Source organism: Antrostomus carolinensis, unplaced genomic scaffold, assembly GCF_000700745.2.
Source record: "Antrostomus carolinensis isolate BGI_N321 unplaced genomic scaffold, ASM70074v2 scaffold24758, whole genome shotgun sequence".
NCBI classification, from domain to species: domain Eukaryota; kingdom Metazoa; phylum Chordata; class Aves; order Caprimulgiformes; family Caprimulgidae; genus Antrostomus; species Antrostomus carolinensis.
In genome coordinates, this window is record NW_010332663.1 from 6,839 (window position 1) to 31,453 (window position 24,615).

Here is a 24,615-nt window from a genome sequence, read left to right on the forward strand (position 1 = left end):
AGATGGCCAAATGATTTAGCGCTGCCCAAAGCACAGGGCTTGGCAGCAGCTGGGCTTTGAGCTGTTCTGTGTTTGGTTAAAGCAGGTCACACTCCCGGTCCTGTCTGGGTCCCTTTGGGGCAAAGGAACGTCCCTGAAGTTTGCTGGGAGGGGATGTCGCCGATCTCGGGATGGTCACAGCCGGTCCCAGTGTCTGGCTGCTGGTGTACTGGTTTTGTACGTGTCGTGGCACAGGAGATGGGGCGAGAGGCAAGGTAGCTTGGCTGTTTGTTTAATGTTAAAAGACAACTGGGAAAAACATTCCTGAGGATTTACAGCTTACTTTGTCCCTTCCCTTGGCATTCCCAGTCTATACAGTCTCAATTTCTACAGACTTTAATCTTCAACATGTGGTTTATTCCTGCTGCTTTTCTTTAAATAGCATTATTTTCTAGCTAATTTAGTGGCCACACCCATACAGCCACTGCTCTGCATTTATCTCTTCAGCTCTCATGGTGAGAAGCTGATGGATAGATACAGGCAGTTGTATGACCTTTAAGTCTGACTCGAGCCCAGGAACACAGATCTAAGATTGTTTCAAGTCATTTTGATTTTATTACAAACCAAAATACTTCACATTCAATGGCACCTCGGGTACATTTGGGGAAAAATAACACCCAAACCCTAAACCCTGTAAATTGGTATCAGGATGACTGTAGCTCAGTTAGGCTTTTCCACATGAGATCCCAAACTTGAAAGTACCCAACATCCCACCTGCTTTGGCTGTTGTGTTACTTATGGGATGTTATTTCAGCCTTATACGTTAGCAATACGGGGTGTCTGGTAGAGACTTTCCTGCCCAGTAAACCAGGCCACACTGCAGCTGAAAAGAACCATCTTCATCATCCAATTGTATTTTCCAATCCAGATGTCTTGTACTGCAGTCCTACAATGGATCACCCGATGTGACGGGGTTCTGGGTGTGTGTGTGTGTAGTAACTTGTTGCACCTCATCACTGCTTTGTTGGTCGACTGGGTTTGTGGCTGCTAATGTGATGAGCTGAGAGAGTAAGGCCCCAGGAAGAGGAGGGCAGGAAGGGCTGAAGCGCGTGCTCTGGGCAGTCTGTCCTGCTCTGGGCAGTCTACCAGCCATGACTGGCGTTATCTTTTGTAAGAGAACGTCAGGGTTCTGAGTGTCTTTTTAATTATGTTCCAAAGGCTGCTCTGGTTGTAACATCCAGCCTTTGCAAGGAGCTGGAGCAACAAAGACTAAGCTGAGGGATTCTATAGAACTTGACAATCACAAATGAAGTAGCCAGCAGATGAAGCTTATTGGTTTGTACAGTGCTCTCATGCTGTGATATGTGCTAATATCACATAAAAGTAACAACTGTTGAGGAGCTTCCCTGCAATGTCCTTTCCCATCTTTTATCACAATTAAGTTGAAAAGACTGGACCACTGCAAGCTCTATTTTTATACCTTTGGGCATGAGCTATCTCCTTTGAAAGCTGACACTGTTTTAGGAGGAGTACAAGAAGGGAGGGGACTGAACTCCTATACCCCTGTACTCACACAAAGTCAAAGTGTGACTCTCATTATGTGCTGCTCTTCTGTCCTTATCCTGTGTCACTGTCAGAATAAAAGTACCACGATTCTCTTTTAGTTACAAGAGGTGTTAGAAGTGAATGGCCATTCACATTGAAGATTAGCTTATATGGCATATGATTCTTTCCAGTGCTACATGGCAGTGTAATTCTGACAACAGCCATGTTAACCAGCAGTCGAAAGGAAACCAGACAGAGAAATGTCAGTATTGGTACAATTTCACAAAGCTCCCTACTTGATTTTACAAAAAAAAAAAAAAAAAAGCCCCAAAAGATTTTAAACAGAAAGGAAATGTCCTTCATTCAACACTGTTAAAATCTTTCAGCGCTGTCAAAGTGACTTCAAAGCTTCTCCACATCTGTCTGCTCCAGCCAAAGGGCTGATGCCTGTCCTCAGGCTTTCGTGATGTACCCTTCCCTGATAAGGAAGTCATAGATTTTCCTGGTTTTGTTCACATCGATCTTGATGAGTGCTCTCGCCTGCGCCAGTCTCAGGCCTCCTTGTTTGTTACACTCGTTCACTAAAGCAGCTTTATATTCCAAATAGGCTCCAGGGACCAACCTCACCATCTGACAGAGCTGGAAGACAAAAGGTGAAGTTAATAAACACTAATACTTGTCATGCTCTTTCCTTCTGCGATCCCTGTTGGGGGAGGAACATTGTGAATATTTTCCTGAAAACATTTTCAATGTGTTTTTGATACGGGGGGGGGGAAAGCACACAAGAATTGTGTTATGAGCTGGTTTAATCCACAGGTAGGGAGGGGAGGAGCTTGCTGGCTGCTGCCTTCAAAAACATTCCTGACTAAAAAATAAACCAGGAGGATGAAAGCAAGCTCTGGGCTCACAGGAGCGTAACTATGAGTGTGTCCTGTGTGGGCGTTGTTCTTTACAAACCAAGGGAAGTACACATGCCAAAGAGGCTTGCAACCAGCAATTCAGCGTGCTGGACCAGAGCCAGGGAGGGCATCTGTCTATTAATCCCCTGCAGACTAAGTCTTTAATACCTTTCTACAAAAGCAGCTATGCACACAACGCTTGCCCCCTCCTGAAGTCTAGGATGGAAACTGGGCAGGGAGGACACTACGTGTTTGGAAGGAAGTTTGGTAAAAGGAATTGCTTCCAAAAGCCCCTGTGCTCTGCTGTTGGGTTGCAACGCTCCCATTTAGCTTCCAAATACCAGCTGCCTTTGAGATGGTGCGCTGTATTGTTCCCAGTGGAGATACTGGCTGTCTCCTCCTTTTAATAAGGAAATGCTTAATGATTGTTCCTCATTAATAGGAAATTGCAGAATTCAGAGGAACTCAGACTTTATGTCTCAGCTGATGAGGAAATCAGATTGCCCATATACACTAATGTCCTAGTCACGATTATTTATATGCTGAATGGAGCCAGAAATGCCATGTTCCATGGTGAACCTGTGAGCGGATTTTCAATGCTGCCATCTCCAGTGAAGGGGAAACAGCTTCCACACAGAGGGAGAAGTCTGAAATACATCAGTGTTTCACACGCACTGAGGTCTGCCTTGCAGACAACCTAAGGACAGGTTATGACTTTTATTTAAAAAAAACCCAAACAAACAACCCTTTAATTTCAATAGCTTTGCAGTGTTGCCTTTCACTGAAGCAGAGGACAGGCCTACACTGGGCTGTAGATGAAACTGGGCTGTAAATACACGGCAGGCCCCTTCCTGCCCTGTGTACCTCTCCTGGTACAGGGGTTGTGGCCCCATTTCTGGCTGCTCTGTTGATCTTCCCTGTGCCTCTGACTGCTCGAGGTGACTGTGCAAGAGCACTCTACATGGGACTGCAAACTGCAAGGCCAGGCCAAGCTAAAACCCTCGGCTTAAAGAAATTCAGGTCCCATTCTCTGCCACATGTGAGTACCAAAAGGTTGGTAAATGCACTGAAAAGCAGGAACATGGACAAAACACACGAAGAAGAATAGCCTGTTCTTGCCTCCATGGTTCACATTAGTGTTACAGTGAAAAACCAGCCATGACTGGCTGAGGTTTGGCTGTGAGGTATCTGTAATATAAAAAGAGCTTCAGTGATCTGTACAGTGAAGCCCTTAACAAAATCCTCTGCCAATTTTAAAACAGATGTTCATTAAGAGAAGAAAAAAAAAAACAAACAAAAACCCTTTTGCTCACCCCAGTCTCACAATGGAGGAGAGGATGTCATACTCAGGATGTTCTAATGGCAGGTAATAGCACCCTGGTGTGCTCCACCTCTCCTTGCTACATAAGCTAATCTGTTGGAGCTTGTTGTAGGTATAGTGCAGTAACCAACATTAAGAAGCCAACTGGAAAACCTGAATGATTTTTGTGAGCAGGAAAGAGGAGTCAGGGCATACAGCCGAGGTGATGTTCACAGCACCCGAGACAGATGGTGTGAGCATCCCTGCACTGTGAAGATAAAAGTTTTATATAGATTATTTTTCCATTCTTTTCCTCACCTCCTTCTCCTTCTCATTAAGTTTCTCTGTCCCCGGGAGACCTGTGAGGTTCAGTGGTGGGGCACTCCGTCTACCTGCGGAGACAAGAAAGGAAAACATTGAAGAACTCTGAGCAGTTTGGTGGTGGCTGTTCCTTAGGTGTGATCACAGAGACAGTTAAATCCCCGTGATGTTAACCCAGTGTGATCCAAGTGTTTATAGACCAGGTTATTTAGGGCTCAACACAAAACCAGCAGTGATTTGACAAAAGCTATGGTTTTGCAACCACCGTCGTCAAGCGCTGCGAGTGCTTGCGTGAGGACTCTGGGGCTGTTAACCCTGGCTCGCTGGCTTTGAGGAGGAACTGGAAGACAAGAGCTTTCTGTCATTGGCACTGACTGTGGTTAAGCTGGGCAGGACCTCCTGACTAAAGCAACTCTTGCAGCTGGGGTGAGGGAGGACAGCGCTGTGTGGAGGGTGTGCCCGGGCGTGCAGGACTAACTCCCAGCAAGTGGGAACCCGCACTCTGCAAGGATGCTGAGACTGGTTGTTGTTGGGATTAGCAGTGAATCTCTCTGGTGTTACTGACAACTTCACGAAGCAGAGTTTTCTTTCAGTGTCTTTAAACACGATTGTAAAGCGTGATGCAGTTTGTGGATTTACTTCTGTCTGTTACGATAAACAGTACGAGAAGAAATATTACCACATAGTCTGATAGTTCTTGCTTTTGCAATGATTTATAACTTTGCTGAATTTTAACTGGTGCAGCCTAAGCTTTCACGAGGGCTACTTTTGCAGCTTGGTTTTTTTCCTACTATCATTTTTTTTTTAACTTCCAGAGCTCAGAACAAAGCTCGGGTTATTGACATTATTAGAAAGTCTGTTGCCCCTGTGCTGTGGGTTGCGTATTTGGCGCTGTCAGGGAGCAGTTTCTTTGTCCCAAGACAAACTTCCCAAATCTGGCAAAGTGATTAGATCTTGGAAAATCTGCAGCTCTGTTTTCCCAAGGTCTGTGCTGGCGGCTGCTCCAGGCCCTGCCCTGTCTAGGTCTCACCTCTGGGACTGGGGAATTTCTTTCTCCTGTGCATCTGTAGGAGAAAGATGGGACCCTGATCAGAGAGAACACTGAAGGACTAAAAAGAAGCTGGAGTAATGAGTCTCTGGTAGGTGTAGAAGTTATTTCCTAGCACTGCTCCCTCTTCCTACAGCCTGGAACGAGCGTGGTATGATGAGACATGACAGAATTTGGTTGTACTCTTTTATAAACCCAGGAAATAACACACACACGCAAGCTACATTAAAGAAAACATATTAAAGCTGCAAAGATCTCAAAATCTAGTAGTAAAGTTGAGCAACGTTCATTTGCCCTCTTGTATATTCAGTATGATGCAGCCTTTAATTATACAGACACGTGGCAGTTTTTCTGCAGTATCCTTGCCTTATTCAGTATGCAGGATGGCTGCTTAATTAGCAACTATATGGTATTTTGTTTGGGTTTTGTTCAGCATGTGATACTGGTTGTAAACACTGCCTGCTAGCTGAATTCCAGAGGCAAAACAATTCATGTTCTCTTGGGCTCTTTTCCTTCGTTGGCCACTGAATACTTGACAAGAAATTAATTTCATGATTCATATACTGGCCCTTCAGCTGGGGGAATACTGTCCCCACTTCATGGGTTCTGGATGCCAAGCCTGAGAGACACACTGCTATCTTCTCTCCAAAACACCAGATCTTGGCTGTCACCAAATATGTTTAAAGCATCGTGCACGCTGACTTCTGCAATGAGTAATTGCTTTGTATTCTGACCCAAATTCCCAAGGCTCCTGGCAGAAATGAGGGAGCACATAGACTCAGTGCTCACCTCTGAGAAGTTTGGTCTAAGTGGTTTATTAGCATCCACATAAAAACTGGATGTTAGAGACAGAGCTAGAAGCTGGTTTTCCTTGGCAACATTTAACAGCCTTATAGGAAAACTTTACCCTAGCAGTGCTTAACCACGAAGCTTGAGGACTGACACTTGTGCACTGATGCAGGAGTTGCTCTCCAGTGGCTGTCAGAACAGTATTACAGCTTTTTATCACCAACTATCACCTAACAGTTACCTGAATTGGAAGGAACTGGTACCGTGGGAGTCAGGCCGGAGTCACTGAAAAGAAAGGAAATTTTCAAATTGCCTTAATGTTTTTGTTTGGTTGCTGTTTTTTTTCTGAAGAATAACTGCAGGTATTGGCCCTGAAACTACTTTTTCCCCAACTTCTAATAATGATACAATTCAACTTGCATAAGTCAGGCCCTGAAGTCAAGAGGATTCTAAATTTTCAGCACTCCCAGTTTGAAGACTGTGTCTGAGAGCTTTTTAAAAATTAAAAAAAAAAAAAGAGGAGGGGAGGGAACACAAAAAATTCAGTGGAGACTGACTGAGGAAATTCCAAATCATCTTCTCAGACCATGGAGCACACAAGACGTGTTTGCTTTGCATTGCAGCTTGCTCCTTCAATCAAAGGTGCTTCTGCAGGGTGACTACACATTAATAATGCTGCTACATCTAAAACCATCTGAAACATTTCCAGTGTCATCTGTGCCCTCATTAACATCCATAAAGACCTCATTTCCCTCCACAACTTTATTAACAGCAGTTAAGTTCCTGAAGTATAAAACACAGAGATTTTAAGCCCTTACTAGTCTTGCCTTCAACCAGTGCTACTGCTGATATCCAGAGCTTCCTGCCCCCCTGCGTTCTGCAGACTGTTCCTACTGTCATAAATTGGGAATGTGTTTGTTGTTATCAGACAGAAGAACGTGTCTGATGCACCTGACTAAAGCACAGGTATGTCAAAAGCAGAGCCTTACTGTGACCGTACATATCAGCCTGTCGACTGAGCCACTGCTGGCAGGCGCTGCTGTCCTGGATGTACTGCAGGACTTCGGAGAGCATGGTGCGCTTCAGGCGCTCCTCGTCCCTCGTCTTCTTGAGGTGATCGTACGTTCTGGCGCCTGTGGCAAACACATACCATGTTCTCACCAGCTGCCTCAGTCAGTGTTTTCAGATTGTTGTTTTTCCACTTTAGGAAATAAGGCAGAAACTGTTCTCTAGCACTGGACCAGACTCTGCTATTCTCCCTCATGACAACTACTTGGCATGGGAAGGTATTAGATTCCATCCTGCACCCCTCCCCCCTTAATTTCAGGCCAAAAACAAACAAAAAAGGCTTCCATGAGCCAACTCCAGGATAAAACAGGCCATTTCACTTATGTAGAGGTCTTAACCCTCTCTCCAGTTATCACACTTGTTGATAGCCACTGAAAGTGTCCAGAGATAAAGCACTGGAGACCACTGTGCCATGACACATCGATTTTTCTCTGGCTCTTTTGCAGAGTGGTGACTAGAGCACAGCTCTGCTAGACAGCGTGTTCTCCAAGCTGATGGCTCAAACTAGGTTTAAAAATGCACAGCTGGACTGAAGCATTATTGCTAAAGCCTTGTACTGTTAAAGAGGTAGGCAAATGCATTTCAAAAATAAGTGTCTCTTTATTCAGTACATCCTGAATGTTGTAAAATCATCCTTCCACACCCTGCTGAATGGGAATGGGCTGAATAATGCATCAGGTACTTACTACAGAAATTGGTGATTCCCGCTGCTCTGTATTCCTGTAGTCGCTTTATTTCCCTTCGCAGCTCAAATTCCACTGTTTTACCCCAAGAGGCAGCAGAAGGGAAATTCAAAAAACAAATGTGGGTCAGTGGGGCTGGCAGTGAACTGTGCTGTACCATGCTATTTCTTGTTTGTCTATGCTGTTCGGCCATGAAGTTTACAGAACCACAGGCAGGGTTAACCTCTCTGCACAGATCTGTATCAGGACTCAAACTCACTGCGTCATAACACTTCCTGATCACAGATTTCAGCTGGTTTCTAACATTTATGTGCTTAAAAAATGTTCTTTTATCTTGATCCTTTGACAGTTCCTTTGCCATGCCCTGGACAAGGCAAATAAGAACGCAGGATTTCTGGAAGGCGTTTCAATAGGTTTGAAAAACTACTCCATGCAGGCTCCTCATAGCATCTAATATTGTCTTTGAACTATGATTTTCACAACTGGACCTTCTAAAATTTTTCCTTGCAAACAACTCTTTTTCTGCAGTCAGTAAGATTAAATACCTATCTTTTGCTCAGAGATATTTACTGCTCATAGCTTTTATCAGCTGGCTTCCAGGCATTCCTTAGTTTTATGGTGAGCAAGTTTGCTTGTCTCGAATTTGTTTACTCATACCACTCAGGGGATGTGTATAATGCGGGTACTTGACTATCAGGTTAATTTGTGGACTTTGCTGTCACTACAACAACAAAAGGAGGTTCCAGGACTAGCACTCATATGTGGGACTCATGATTTAGCAGGATCATGCTTTTGGTATTTCATACAGGGTGTCCTGAAAATACAGTCACAATTGTTTAGATGCTTTGTTTCTTCTAGTGAGCAACAATTTTCCTGGTTTAAATCACAGAATTAAGCAGGATGTAATGACTCGTACTGGCATTTGACTAAGTGCATGCTATGATTATGCATAGAGACTCGAGATGATTCGGTGATGGAACAATGCCTCTCCCTTTAAGGTAAGGGCCATAATGACAGCTGTGCTATATAATTATGTACACATGTAATAGTTTAACATGCATCTTTCAAAGAATTCACAATTTGCTGCCAGCTCCCCATCTCTCAATGCAGACATAAATTTTAGGGATTTTGATCTTTCAGTGAGATAGAGCCCCAGTAGATGAACAGTGGTCTTTTGATAAGAAAATACTACTTGTAACACGACCAGAATGTTTAGTCAACTGAGAAATCAAACAAAGAACTCAGACATAGTTTAGTGGAAAAAAAAAAACACTTGCTGCTCATTTAATGTATCAAACCACAAATGTATTTGTTTTTCTGAGGTAGTTAAATGGGGGAGGAAGAGAAAAACAACCTCCTGCCCTCCAGGAGTGGTATTTATTTAGGAAAGATTGTAGGTGATGCAACCCCCTCATTACACCTGTTGAAGAACATACATGGTAAAATCCTCAAAATACTTACGTGCATGGCTTTCAATGAACTTATCGTGCTCTACCGGTCCAAGAATCCGTGCAAATCGTCGCATTGTTTCATAAAGGTCCTGAACCTCCTTTGGGTATCGCCTTTCCAAAACTAGAGGAGGGAAAAAAGTTAGACACCTTATCACTCCTACTCTGAGAAGAACATAAATTCAGTGGAACCTGAAGTGACTACCAGCCTCTCTGTGACCTGCTCAAAGATCTAGATTTGGTACGCCTCTTGGCCATTTTGGTGTCACAACTACAAACTGAGGAGTAACAAAATGATAGAGCTCTTACAATTCTAAAAGCATAAAGGATGATATTTAAATGTTGTTTGAGCATTTCTTAGAATAGTGAGATGCACAGAAAAGGCCTAGATTTCACCTTCACCCTTCTCCCTACTTGTTGGAGCCCAAAATGCTTCCAAAGAGCAATTCTGAGGCATTAACTAAAACACTTGAGCTGGGAGCAGTTAGAGCCAGCTGGCTGGAAACAGTCAGGGCAGGAAATCTGCTGGAATTCAGGCCATCTGAATGTGGTCCAGTGTGAATAAACCACACCAGAGGACTGGAAACACTGAACAAGTGAAGTTTTGCTTCCCGGGTAGAAGCCACTTTAAAGTTAAACAGTTACATCTGATACTCACTCTGAAATTTTCGGAGGTTGATTAGGCCATGATCTCTTATAATTCTGTAATTGAGAGCAAAATGGGTATTAATAAAAGGCATTAACTCATGTATTACCTCATAAATGCAAAGGCTTCAGAAGAAACTTTGATTTAGACCATCAGAGGGGTCTTAAAACTAAACATGTATGAAACTTCCATAACATTTGAGCTGGCTGGCTGAGAAACATCATGTAGTGATGTAACAGGTTTTTATTGCAGGTGATATAACAGGTGATGCAACAAAATTTACCTTTAATCAAGGTAAATTTTGGAGCGTGGTGTGCATTAGTCCAACTCTGCTAGCACTAAGCACAAAGGGAGCTACAATCCCTTTAAAGGTTTGAAATTGCTTCGTTAGGCACAGATTTTTGCAGCTACAGTGTCTTGTAACTTGTCTTTCCAAAACTGGAAGTAAAGGAATGTCTCGTGCAGCATGACTTCCAGCTTCAGAGAGGGACAAACGTCCTTCTGCTGGAGCAAGGCTGAGAGAGGGACTGTGAATTTCCTCACTAGGAGCAGGATAAAGGAAATTTTCCATGACAGCTCAGATTTTAAAAGGAGGAAACTGATTTAGGTAACTCCTAAGTTTGAAGTGCTCCTGACAAGACTGGGAAATGAGCAGTGTAAAAAGGCAGGTGAGGTATTTACAACTGCATGACAACTATGTTTGTCACAGGTTTTGGCAAATGTCATGTGATCATTGCTATGTGGTGATGTGATAAACACCCGAGTTTTGCAAATGATAAGAGATGCTACAAAGTTGGGCTCGTCAAGGTCAGGTTGGAATTTGCTCTATAAAATCTATTACATTTTTTTTAGTATGTATAAAAGAATATTCCTGCCCCATGTAGAGAAGCTTTTCTGAGAGCGACATCAGCATTTTTACCTCATTTTCCACATTTTTGTCCCATTCTGCTGCAGAAACTTTAGAAAAACTGGCACTGTTTTGAGTTATGTAACTGGGCTTTATGGCACTTTCTTTTAGTGTGACGTGATTAATCATAATGGAAATTATAGCACATAAATATTTCTTTACTGATGAATTACAAAGAACGAGGTCAAAACGTATCAACTCTCACCTGTCGCTCAGCAGAACTATGATGTATTATAAGGAGAAGGAATGGAGGAGTCTTTACTCCAAATTACTAATTCTTCCAGCAAGGAGTAATACAGCAAGATATAATTTTAAATATTGAACAAAGTATTTGAAAGTTATAATATAATTGAATTTAATGAATAGATTGAGTCATTCTAAAAAGCTGTCTAATGAACTGAATAAATTATTCAAATTCACGTCAGCAATATAGTTATCTTCATTACACATTGTGGAAAACTAACTTATGGACCACTAAGAATTAAAAATAATGATGCAAACATTTCTATGGAGAAAGTGGGGGTCTAGCAATTAGTCACAGACTGGCAGCTTTTTTTTTATCCCCCTAAAGTAGAAAATGAATTATGTGCAATCCATCAGCAGGGAACAAAAAGAACAGAGATTTGCCTCTTTTTGCTGGTTCCTAGCCCTGGATTTGTGACTGGTTTCCCAGATAGACCAGTTTCTCAGTTTCTTACTCTGCAAAACAGCTATGTGATATCATAAGGTGTGCTAGAAGCTTAGTTATTTATCTGTAACTGGATTTGGGATGGTAATATGAAGAGCACTGCGTGTGTGACTTTCATGCACTAAAAAGGACTGGAAAATAGGCTTTTCACAATTAATGACTTGTTTTGAGAGTTTAATGGAGCGTTAGGGTGTGTAGAGGTCCTTTGTGAACCACGTGTATAAATCAGGGTCTGTTAATCTGTGTTTTCTGGGCTGGCAGCATTGCTAAAGCCATGTGCCTGATATTAGTCTGTGCACAGAAGGAGAACTACACATCCAAGATGAGGCCTGTACTGCAAATCTCATAGCAGAAGGTCTCCATGCATGGGAATTGTCTGGAAGGATGCTATAGGAAATCAATTACCTTTAGTATTGGGACAACACTGGGGACCAAAACATGGCAATGAAGCAAAGGAACAGAATTACTGCTTGAAAACTCACTTTTTTCTTCTCTGTCTCTCCTTTAACCTGGAATGATAGATATCTACAACCGCAATCTTCAGAGCTGCAAAGTAATAATAATAGAAAAATTACAGAATACATAAGTAATCACTGTATTGGGCTCATTTTCAAGCCTTTATGTTCATGGTAGGCTGAAATACTCAATTGACTTTGCTGTTTTAAAAATCCTGTGGTAATTTGACAGGGGCATACACTCACTGGAGGGTAACCTTCTGCAGGCTATATGTGCTGCCTGTAGAAGCTTTCTCGTGCTTACTCCTTCCAAATACCTTATTGCCTGTAAATATGAACCTGGGTAGATTCTGAGAACTTTTTTCCTCTTCCTTCTTTGACTGTTTTACTATTAGCACTTATTGTTCCTTCATACCTGCAATTGTTAAGTATTCCTTCTCCTGAGAAGCAAATTTATCAGATTTAAGGATCCGAGGTATCATCTTTGGACAAAGTCTTCTTTGCACAGAACAAAACTCCAAAAAATAGAAAGACACAGTTCTGAACTGTGACAATTCAAAGTAGCCTTTGCTACAGTTCTTAAAAACATCTACAAGATTTTAGCTTGTTAACTTCTATACTTATCTGTCTGCCAGAAGAACAAAGAGAACAGTTCATGACAATGTGAAGAAGCACAGGAAAAAGCCATGCTCATTAGAAATCGCATCATTTTCAAAATCAAATCTGTCTGCAGTCTGGCTGCTCCACTTGGAGATCCTTCAGCTTCTTTTTCCTGTAACTGTTAGGTTAATAAACTTTTTTGGTAAATTCTTGAAAGAAAGATAAGGAGACACCTATCACCTTCCCCTCCCTCATTTTGTTCAATAATGCAAAAATTCTAGGTCATTAAATAAGCATCGAGTTGGCTGATTTCTTGGTTGGCTTTTTTTCCTTTACGTTAATCATTTCAATATGCTCTCAGAAGGAGGGGACTTAAGACTTGACAGTGGGTTTACAGTCTGTAGAGACAACGTCCAGCTCTTGGAAATGAAGCAAGAGCAGGTCCCCTTTCAGCCCACTGTGCTGGGGAAACAGGGGTGGCCCAAGAGTGACAGAGCCCAGAATCCACTCCTCTCTCAGCAGTTACAAGAGAAGAGCAAAACTGATACAGGCAGTTTATTGATTGCACTCTTCAATAAATAATTAATAATGCAATTAAGAAAGAAGTGTGGTTATGTGTCTGGTTTAAAGTATGTATTTATATGGAAGGATCAGGAAGCCCCCAGCCTCCAGGCAATTCAGCTGTGCAGTCCTCTGGGTAATAACATTTCTTACAGAGACAGCTAAAGCCCAGGGGCTGTGGGTATTAGCTCAGGAGCCAACTGTTTTCAGTTACACTTGCTGATCCTGTATTAGCAAATGAATCTTCAATTTATACAAACCCGATTTTATGTTAATCTAGGAGCAAAAGATGATGTATGAAGATAGGAGTGATGGTGCAATATCCTTACTTCTTTTTGCAAATTTCTTGCAAAACCAGAGTGCTCGAGAATCATCATGTATTTTCATAAAGAGGTATTTTAAGTTTTCTAATTTAGGAACAAGCACAGGTAGCAAATTCTCCTTCTTGCTTTAATGTAGGGACATGGAACTGGGAAATGCACTAAGTTCAACAGTCATGAAATACATTATTAAGTGTTGGAATTGGAGCCAATTTATGGAAAATATTTGTATATTTTTAAACCCTCCTCAAGCTAAGCTAACATGTTATTTTCTGGGGTTTGTGTGGGCAGCCCTTAATAAGTACATGCAGAAACTGCATTGGAGAACCTCTATAAATATCACCAGTAATTATGCAGCTATAACCATTGCATTTTGATGCTTTCACCTGAGTGCACAATATTCTGAAAGAAATTATGATCAACTGGGGAGAGGAAGGAACAAATGGAGGGAAAAAACAGAGCTTCTGCTTCCAGAAAAATTAGTATTTGCTGCCACACACACTTTTGGAGGGGCTTTTGTTTTTAACAGACATATTCACACAGGAACAACCGATTACAAGATCTGGAATGCATGAATAACTCAGACTACTATACTGTTACATGCTGCATTGAAATGAGAAAAGAGATGCTGTACGAATGAAAATGATTTGCCTGTGCTTTTCCCCACGGATTATGCTGGGGAGGCAGTTGTTTGTACTGGTAATTTAAAATAATCCAAGCTGACACCGTGTTCACAGTGTCCATTTTGGGAAATGATAAGGTTCTCTGAGATGGTCAGAGTAGCTTTGAAGGATTCAGTGATAGGCAGAAATTCAAGGCTCCTTTCTCCATTCCAAAAAATCAAAATATTTTGGTTTCTCAAGAGTGTGTCCAAAACAGCTTCTTTTCTTTTCATTCCTCTTCAGCCTCATTTGGTCTGCAAAAAACTTTTCTGAACACTAATGAGTGAGACCTTTGTTTCATGCTAGCTAACCTCTGTTTGGCATGCATGGCCCAAATAATGGGAAGAATGCAATCTAATCAAAGTAAACAGGCTGTGTATCCAGTCTGTGCCGTGGTTGGCACAAACTTAATGGCACAAACAAATTCACCCTCCTTGGAGGAAAGCAGGACCCTAAGCAAACAGAGTATCTGCCTTTAGAGCATGTCAGGAACTTCCACAAAAGAATAAACATCATGTAATATTTAGAAGGACACTGACTGCCTTGTCTCTCATAAAATGAAATTTCACTACTGTACAGCCAGGGCTGCAGTCTATTTCCACTCACCTCCAAAGCTGTGGTTTCAGCAATTGCTTCCTAGTGTTAGAAGTAAAAATCACTTACAAGAGAAGGAAAGGGGAGAAGCAGCCTGGAAAAAGCTCCATTACTAAGGTTATAATTGAGTCTGATGAAAATTTGTAATTCATGAAATATTCAAGCGCTCTGGGCTGAATGAGATTTGTAAATAGTTGTTTCTTTTGATCTGTCCATTATGTTTTTGTTTAACTGCAACGTATTTGCATGCAGTTATGTTGCAAGTACTGAATAAAAGTTAACAGTTTAGTAAGTTAATGGAAATATGAGAGATTTCATACAATTTCTACCATTTCATTGATATCAAGAAGTGACTGAACAATGTCTGTGGCCTCCTGTGTGGTGGGAGGAGCTGGTGAGAAATGCAGCCGGTACAGGTTTTTGTGTCCCTCATAAAAGGCTGCCTGGGATTCTTTCCATCTTGTATTAAATTGCATTCTTCTTTCTTGTAGAATTACTGAGAACTTGTTTAGAGTGACACAGGAAGATATAACAGGGAAAATGCAATGGGAGCAGGAAACAGAGATGAAGTAGGTTAGATCTAGAACTTTTTATACACTGATTTTTACACAATTTTAAGAAAAGCAGAGCAATGTGAAGGGAAGAAGGGGGAATTCTGTTCTAATGAAAGCACCAAATATTCCTGTGTTACGTGTAACCCAGACATTGCAGCACACATCTGTGACTTGTGAAACAAAAGAGAGATTGTAGAAATCATTCTGGTCGGTGTGTTCTCAGGGCCCAGCTTAAGTACGTTTCAGAAAATGGCACATAAAAGCAGTTTTCAAAAACCAATCTTGAACTCAGTAACGTTTAATGTGTGGCAGAAAAAAAACCTGAGGAATTTTTCACAAACCTGATCCTTAATCTATGCTGCAAGACCCTGTTTGGGCTTCTCTGGGCTATAAAATGTGTTAAAAATCCGTTTTATGTCTTTACCTTTTTTAAAAAAAAAAAGTTTGCTGTTTGGCCAGCAAAAATGTGTCTCGAGCAGGTGTGGAAGATGGTTGCAGGGCTGCTTTTCAAGGTCATTTCTGTAAGATCGAGTGTAAGAAGTTTGCCAGTGGGCAGGGCTGGGGTAGAGAGGCCTTAGAGCTGCTGCCTGGAAGTAGTGGGACAGGAACCCTTGGGAGGGATTACGAGAATCTGGGGCCCCAGGGCTGCCTCACAACCTTCTCCTCCTGTTAACTAGAACTTACAGAGGTTTGTTGAATAATCCAAAAGCCTGTCCTGGCCTTCAGATCCAAATGTTGAGCCATTTTCTACGGTATGAAATCCTCCAATTAGGTTGCAAAATATTCTCAAGCAATTGAGCAGAGTCAGCATCTGAAATCTTTAAAACTGCAGGACAGAGAGGATGTGGCTCCTTCCTTTTTTGTATTAACTTAGAGAAGGGAAAGATCTAATTCCAAAGTTTTTTTAGAAAAGAATTCTTTCTCTCCCCAAGATGTCTCATGTAAAAGAAAACCAGCTGGCTAGACCCTGGGACTTCATTTTTTAGAGGCATTCTCTCTCACGTGGGCAGATCTAGGACAGCTGTGGGAAAGAAGCTGCCAGAGTCCCTGAGCTAAGAGATCGAAAATGTAGTTGGTCACACTCCATAACCTCTGCCAAACAGTTTTCACAGGGCAAATGCCTGACATACTATACTAAATACTGAAGACTACTGAAGAATGGACTAGAGAGCATTCAATGAAATTATCAGGCAAAAGATTTGTCAGACAGAAGGAAGTATTTTTTCACACAACACATAATTTAATTGTAGAACTCCTAACTCAATTGTGGAACTCACTGCTACAGGATGTCATGGGGGTAAAAGTACAAATCTATATAGTTCTAACAGTAGTGAGCTAAGTTCATGGAGGACATGTCCTTTGGTCAAAACAGTCTGAACACAGGCTATAGCTCAAGAAGTCTCTAAACTTACCACTGCAGGAAACATGGAAGATATGCCAGGAATAGTATCAGCCTATATTTGCCTTTTCTTACGTTCTTCTCCTTTTTCTTTCATTCTTCTCCTGTGCATCTGCTGTGGGCTACTAACAGGACACTGAGCTAGATAGCCCCACACTAGCTACTGTGAAGAAAATTAACTCTATCCCAGCCAAAACCAGCATAGTCTGTTTATTCAAACACTGATACGCTGCTACCTGTTTCCAGACAAATTGTTAGCTCAGATACTTTGCTTCTACTTAGCTAAACATCCTCTGCAGTTTATACTGGATAAAATATCACCTGTGTTTTTCCTAAAGAAATGCCTGCTCCTGGTGGGGACTATTTGATTTCAGTCATTCTACTTGACAACTGTCCATCTTTCAGTAGTGAGAGAAGTGCATTATTCTATATATAAGTACCATTTGTACGTCAGTTGATTAACAGCTTTTAAAATAGATCTGAAAGTGAGGATCATAGAAATGTCAGTGTTTAAATCCCAGCAAACAGAAGTGAGATCATTAAAAGTGCATGTTCACTTTTTAAAAAGTGTGTAGAAAAAAAGAGACTCAATGAAATGTGCAGGCACTCTGAAACACTGTTTTCAGAATATGTATGAAAATATGGGACTTACCATGCAAAATGTCTGAATCATCTTCTACAAAATCAATATCCCTTAAATCCCATTCAGCATAGTTGTCAAACTCCTGTACGGAGGTGATTAAGAAATTGTCACTAATTAGCACTAAAAATTCAGTATCAAGTTTCAGTACACGCAGAAGTTCTGCAAACAGAGATATTTACTCATACACAGCGGTACAAGGTTCTATCCTCGAGCAACATACATCACAGGGGAGCTTTAACTAGGGAATGTGTGATATGTACCCCCCTGGCTGTAACTGGAACGGGATGCTGTGATAGGATAATGGAAACTAATCAGGTAATCTCCGTGACTTCCACACTGTGGTGAAAATTCTGCTCAAATGTACAAAACCAACAGGCCCCTATATGGCTGGATTCATCACTTCACATACAGGAACTTGTTTTGCAACAGGAATTGGGGCCCTGGGCCCACAGTTAAAAACACGGCAAACAATGCAGGTCTTTCAAGTGATCTTTGGATCAGGCTCGTATGTGCTTCTCTCAGGCAAATGAAACAGGAGCAGGCTGAAGCTGACCTCTTTGGCTAAGCACCTTCTAGTCCACTTACATAAGAGCCATTCACGGCTGGACATCTGGTGGTAGCCGCACGCCCTACAGCCCTGCGCGCCCAGCCAGGGACTCGCGCATCGCCTGCCAGCAGCTTTGTAGGTCTGCAGCGCCACCCCTCTAATTAAATCCTTGGCTTAATCACTCTGTCCTCTCCTTTCTTCTCATGTTTTTAATATGACAAGTAAAGACCTATAGGCAGGGGCAAACAATTGTGTGTTTGCTGATCTTGTGTTCGGTGGCAAATTTAAAATAAGGGGAGAAGAGAGAGTCTTACCTCAACAAAGTCAGCTCTCGCTGGCATGTACCCAGCCATGTCCCTGGAGAGCAAGGAATCAAAAGTAGGCCGTGGGGGATCATCAGCAGCTGAAAATAATAAAAGTTGTAGTTGTTGTGTAGGGCTTGGGGTCTTTTTTAACACAAAACAATCTGTAAATAGGTGTTTCTTTTGCAGGAAAAGTGGGAATACTTGCTTGAAGAAAAACACCCTGACTGGGCCTTTATTCAGTGTTATAGTCAGAAAAAGACTGAGTTCAGCCAGAGAAAAACGCAGTAATCTGAGATCTTCAGAGTATTTTCAAAAGTCAAACTCAGAAATTCCAGGTAAGAAAAAAAATCATAAATACGATAGTAAAATATAAACTCTACATTTCAGATCTCAGCATCCCCCCAGTAAACCTCTGCAGATCACACAGCCTCAGCCTGCAGGTTCTCTTAGTTAATAGCAACAGGGGTGTGAAATCTGCCATCTTCTGGGTGCCATTTACAGAGAGCTGCGATTCAAGCTACAACTCTGAATTTTTACAGCGCTTCCCAACTGAAGTGCTCAGTGCTTTACAGGCAATAATGGACTGAGGCTCACAACACACTTGTGAAGGAGCTGAGCATTCTAAGTCCCACGCTGCAGATAAAGCAAGCTGAGGCACAGAGAATTTGTCTTGGCTTAGGTCACATAAAAGAATCAATGACAGCCAGAGACAGAACCAAAATTGTCCAGTTCCTACTGCTTTAGCTCTAACCACTTTATCATGAAATTTAAACCTTCAGATACCAAGCAATCTTTTTACCCAGCCATTTTGGGGAGGTTTATAATGGAACAGCTGCGAGACTGGGAAAATTCTAAAGATGTTAAATTTAAGGAAACCTGAAAATTTGTTAAATTGCTGAAATTTAACAGACACTTTTTAAAAGGTGTTTTTAGAGAGAGAGGTTTAAAGTGAATGATTTTATGACAAGGGAATGACTTTATGACAAGTCATATCAGCAGTTATGCCTGGTACACAGTGGATAATTAGATGCAATGTTTTAAAGGTAGAAATCCCTTCTCAGTTAACTTTGCTACCCAGGATCTGGACAGGAAGAGTAACCACCCAGCATCAGGTGAGAACTCACACTGGTATTCACCGTGAAGGATACGCTGTTGTATCGTGCCACGTGTGAAGCAGCTTTGAGGTAGCCTGTCCTTTAAATGAAGATGCACATCCAGGCTTTTGCTGTGGTGATTTCTGTCAGTGACCATTTCCACTGGCTGTGCAGGAACTTCTGGTTTTGAGAACCTGATGTTTGGACCAGACCACTGTTCCCTCCCTTTTCCCACTGAACTGGCTGTCTTGTTTATTTGATACACCAATGGTTTAAGACAGCGTGAAGAGAACTCTTCTACTAACATCATTCAAGTTAGCCAGCAGAACAAGCTCTGCTTTTGGGAATGAGAGCAAACTGCATGTGTGGGGCATGTTTTTCACCAAAGGCTGCTCGTTCCAGTTTTGGAAGAGCAGAGACCTTGCGGGGAAGTTCCCTGAGTGGGCTGGGGAATACTCACGGTGGAAAGGAATGGCTGTTTCGTTGTGCTGCGCCTCCTCCGCCTGCTTCAGGTTCAGAAGTGTAGATGCAAACAAGGGATTATTGATGAAGTGTTTCATATAATGTTTCTCACACTCCTCCTTGGATTTTGTACACATCTGGTTGGCTACGTCCTGCCTGAAGTGGGGAGAGGGGGAGGCTTAATATGAAGAGCACAGAAATATTGAGGTGTTTTTTCTTTCTCTAGTGGAAAAAGACAATTTTGGACAAGATATTGATTGCACTGTGTGCAGAGAACTGATCCATGATGATCTCTGAATTCACATTTTGTGTACTAACACTGAGCCAATACATTTGATACAGTGCTAGGGAGTGCTTTTTTGGTGGTCATGAGTAACTCAATTCACTGTCTTTTCATGAGAAATTCCCTGGTTAATGGAATGGACCAAATCTTTTATACACTTGAAATTTAGTATTGTTATTTATGAGCTTTTTATACATTTTATTAACTCCATGTAATGGTAAATTCTAAGTCCAGAATTGCATTTTGCTTCTCAGGTTTCACTTGTGATTTTAACTGGATAGTGGTTTTTCCTGTTTTGTGTAGCAATGTTAAACTGTTTTTTTTTAAACACCAAAATGGTTGTACAAAACACACTCCAGAAATCTTTGCCAAACTTTCTTGGAAAAGTGGTTGACTAGAAACATGAAGGATTTTTGTCTTAATAAAATGGCTGTGTAAATGGAGTACTTTAAAAAGAAAGAAAAAAAAAAAAAACCACCAACAGCAAAAACTTTAACTTCTGTTAAACTAAAAACTGGATGCAAGGGATTCCAGGAAGAACAGTCAGTTTTTCCTTTATTTGGTAAAGGCTGAAAAGAACCAAGTGTTTAAGGAAAAAGTTAAGATTACTTGTATTGCTAAGTAGGGTGACTATACTAGACACTATACTTGCAGAACACAACTGCAACCAGCTTTCTGTCTTAATTATCACAGCAATGTACACATAAAAAAAATCACAGTTCTGTTTCAGTGAAATCTGGAGTTCTATACTGTTAATATACCTATTTTTTCATGAAGAAGAGAGTGACTCATGACTACAGATCTCCTTTATTTATAAATGCATAAAAATCCTGTAGCAACTACAGAAATTAATGGAACAGAATGTAAAAGTATTAAGTATTTCCAGCGCTCTATCCTAAATATGACAGAGAAGCAGGAAACCTCCAAAAATAACAGTGCCTAGCTAGTCAAATGTAAGCACACTGAAACCACACAAGATAAGAAATTCTGTAGTTGGTTTTTATATAGGAATAAACTGAGGCACAGAAAATCTTGTGCAGTAGGTGAGCTCCTTCAAAACCTTTATGACTCTAATGCGAACTGAAGGAGCTTTGTACTTCACTGGAGGTGCCCTGCATCTCACAAGAAGCCTTTAACAATTTCCTTGTATATCTAACAGCAGATTTGAAACCAGAATCTGCTACCCCAGTCTCACACTTTAGCTGCTAAATTAGTGTCTCACCCACACTAAGTCACTGAACATTTGATGTGCACTCCTGTATTCAACAGTAAGATCCAGTGAAATTAAAGGAAAAACTACCCATCGTTCACTGAAGTTGCCTGAACCACTAAATTCTCACCAGTTTCCAAATCCACAGTCCATCACAGCTTCTAGGAGAGCCATTTCCTCTTGAGCTGTCCAGTTAGGATCCAAGACAGGGAAATCAGAAGTCTAGAGAAGCAAAAAGCAAATCAGACTGCTGTGATCCTCTGTTATAAACCACCACAAGAACAGCAAAGAAGTTCTAAACTACAGAGTAACACAGTATATAACACTGGTAGTTTTAAACTTTTACTGTGTCCCATGAAACCTGATCAAAGAATTGTTGAATTATTTAGGCCACTGGGTCATCAGCTACAATAAAATTGAGTTTGTTGCTACAGATCTTCTGAATATACTGTTACATGTTCTACCTACCAGCTGTAATTTGACAATGTTATGCTATGAAACACACACACAAAAAAATTTAATACTTTTAAAATGATTAAATTTGGGGGAAGAAAAAACAAGAATAGAGAAACAGAAGTTGATTCACATGGTTAAAGAATTGTCAGTCTAGTGAGATGCACTGTGCTATCTAGGCACAATAAAAAAATGTAGCTTTAAATATCTCCACTATTCCATTATGTTCCAGGTGGATATTTTTCTTTGTGCTCAAGGAAGACTTTTTCTGAATAGTTCTAAACCTCTGAATCAAAGAATTGCATCAATTTTCAGTGTAATATTAGTAAGCAAGGGTCTAGCTCCTGGGAAGGCTCGAGTAGGGGTTATCTAAAAGGAATATTTACCATTATCTCATAAGTATGATCACTTTGATGTTTCTTGTATTCAAATCCTCGTGTGAAACACTGTAGAACAAAAGATGAGCGTTATGTCAGTCTCTTACTTCTGCCCTGAAAACATTGTAACTGGCCCATTTTTTCCTTTTATTCTCTGATCATTGAGTATCCAAAACTGACCACCTGATACACTGAAAAAAAGAGAATCAATTTTTATGGTTTTATTTTAGAAAAAAACATTAAATGGTAGAAAAATCTGTGTTAGAGTTGTGTTAAATCTGTCTTTCGTACCAAGACATAACTCCTGTTGATAGACTTTTTTGTGAAGTATTTATGGCAAAGTTAGGCAGGTGAAAGAAGCTTGGAGGTAAGTTTTAAAGTGGATCGTTCCAGGAAGACAGCACAGAGCATTTCTTAAGTATTAAAAACACAGTTTCCCTTTAATCTTGGTTTTCTGTTTAAAAAGCACCAGCATGCTTTGCAGCTATTTTCAACAGTTAAATTTCTGTTTTATTAAGTACAGGTAAATGAACAAAAATATACCCGATGTACAAAATATAGTTTTGTGTATTTTGTATGTATCTGAGGACAAGGCTCAGCTCTTTTTTCAGTTTTAGAGGTTATTGCTATTTTTTACTCATAAATAATAGAACCTTATTTATTTACTAACTAAAACTAGCAGTACTTTCTGTGTTTATCAGATCACACGCATAATTTTTAAAGAACTACATCAGATCACAAACAATGATTGTCAATATTGCAAACTTCCCCCACATTTTCTTTTCCACTTGGGAGGAATGTGGTGACAGGGAAAGGGTTTCTTGATGGCTTTTCTTCCCCATGCTATAAAAAATGACAGAAACGATCTCTCCCTGGACATGCAGCAGCCTGCTCCGTTACCCAGTCAGGCTGACTGCATGTCTTTAGGTAGCTTTGTCTGCCTTCACAAAGATCTCCTTCAGTGAGCTGCTCATGCCTCAGTTCTTCAGCCTCCCACATTTTCTTTGTCATTTCCCTGTCCCTGAGCAAATAAGTGTGTTGATACAAGTTTACAGAGACCAGTTATTAATGTGTTTACGGAACAGCTCGGCACCGGACAGGCCTTTGATGACTTTCTCAAATAAATTAATGCCTTTGCTTTTATCCTTGCACTCACCTGCAAACACAGGAGGAAGGGAGGAGGCCCACACTCAGCACACTTCACGTAGGGCTCTGTGAGGTAGGAAGAGCAACCTCGGCACGGAGGCTTATCAAAAGGGTCATCTGTGAAGCCAAAAGTAAATCTCATAGAACACAAACAAGGCACTGGCTTTTCAGTCACCTAAATTCACTTGTGCCCAGTAATTTTAAGTGAACTCAACTGTCTATAACCTCTTTCCTACTGCAGCTTCTCCAAGTATCTGTTAAAAGGTCCCTGCTCAGCTAGAATTGCAAGAGAGACGTTGGCACTGCATCCCCACTAGACCTGATACGCTGAGAGCTAAATGTAAACTTGTGCAATGGACTCAAAGGAAAATCTCCTCTGTAGCAGCCTCCTGGTACAACTCAGCAGCGATGCTGGGAGCTGCGTTAGCTGGTTGATTAAATCCAGGGCCCATGCTCATGTTCTGCACCCAAAACCAGACCCAAGGCCTTATTTGTGAGAACACTGCACAGGCAGCTGCAGTCTCCTGTCCATCTACCTCAAGTCAGACTCGTAAAGCATATTGCTGTGGTTGCAAAGGCATCAACCAGATTGTTCTGTAACCCGTCCAAGCCTCAGGCTCTGCTCAGATTGCTGAACAAGGAATGAAACACTGCTCTGCAAGTCTTTCTTATTTTGTTCATTGCAAAGGAGTCAAAATAAATAGACTGTCAAGTTCTAAGCCACATTTTTTCCAAGAAAATTGATTTGAACTATCCCAGCTATCAAAAGGAGATAGAAAAAAAGACCTGAATTCCCACTGAATCATTCATGTACTTGTGCTCTTGAGAAGCTGATCAAAGAAGTGACCCTGTGGACCAAATACTGCTAGTTTTCTGTCTCCCTCCCCCAGACGGCTGCTAATGACTTTAAACAATGGCAAACGCTTTCCAAATGTCATCTCATGGTACTTACTGCTGAAGGAGGCCAGGCGTTCCATTCCTCTCCCTCAGCAGCGTTCTTCCTCCTCTGAGTAAAACCCCTCTTGCCTAAAAGCCCGTTGTCCCAGCCAGGATGTGCAGAAAGGGGATTCTCTCCCTGCAGACGTTTCTCACTCCCGGAGCGTCCTGAGCAGAAAAGCAAAAGGGCTGTCAGCAGTTTTTTGTAGCAGGGACATTTGACACGGCTGAGAGTCTGTTTTCTGTGCATGAGAAGAAATCAAATGTGAAGAGACAGGATATGGTGTAAGCAGAGATGAGAAGTGATGGGGTACAAGCCCATCCTGAACTGAGGCTTTCAGTGGGAATGCATGCGCTGGGCAGAATTATGAATAGCTGTTGTGCAAGGAAGTGTTTTGCACCTCCAAAAAGCACTGGGAAGAGAACGAACAGGTTAGAGGTGGCATGGGCACAGCAGGGCAAAAATCTACCAGGCTGATGTCAACTACATTTTCAGTGTTGACTGTCTGGCAGCTCCTATGAACAGCCCTGACTGAGCAGCACCCATCCAGTGAGGTTCTACACTGCCATCCTCTGTCAGGGAACTGAGCTGCTGTCCACTGTGGGGTCTCTGACATGCCTCACTTCCACAAGGTTGTTTTTGCTGGGAATGGCTCAGGCTTCTCACTTACTGAAATCCATATTTCTAGACTT

General features: G+C 41.4%; 1 protein-coding gene across 1 annotated transcript; it reads right to left on the reverse strand.

Moving 5' to 3' along the window:
• Positions 1-1,148: 1,148 nt before the first annotated feature.
• On the reverse strand, positions 1,149-23,963 carry TADA2A (transcriptional adaptor 2A). The gene is made up of 15 exons (XM_010173594.2): positions 23,939-23,963; positions 22,997-23,103; positions 21,850-21,909; positions 21,141-21,232; positions 19,516-19,673; positions 17,971-18,059; positions 17,119-17,191; positions 11,804-11,867; positions 9,739-9,782; positions 9,094-9,204; positions 7,636-7,707; positions 6,882-7,014; positions 6,123-6,166; positions 4,042-4,115; positions 1,149-2,163 (listed from the first exon to the last, which is right to left on the reverse strand). Exons 1-15 carry the CDS (start codon positions 23,961-23,963, stop codon positions 1,978-1,980), a joined length of 1,332 nt encoding a protein of 443 aa, XP_010171896.1. The 3' UTR covers positions 1,149-1,977.
• Between the last annotated feature and the right edge of the window lie 652 nt (positions 23,964-24,615).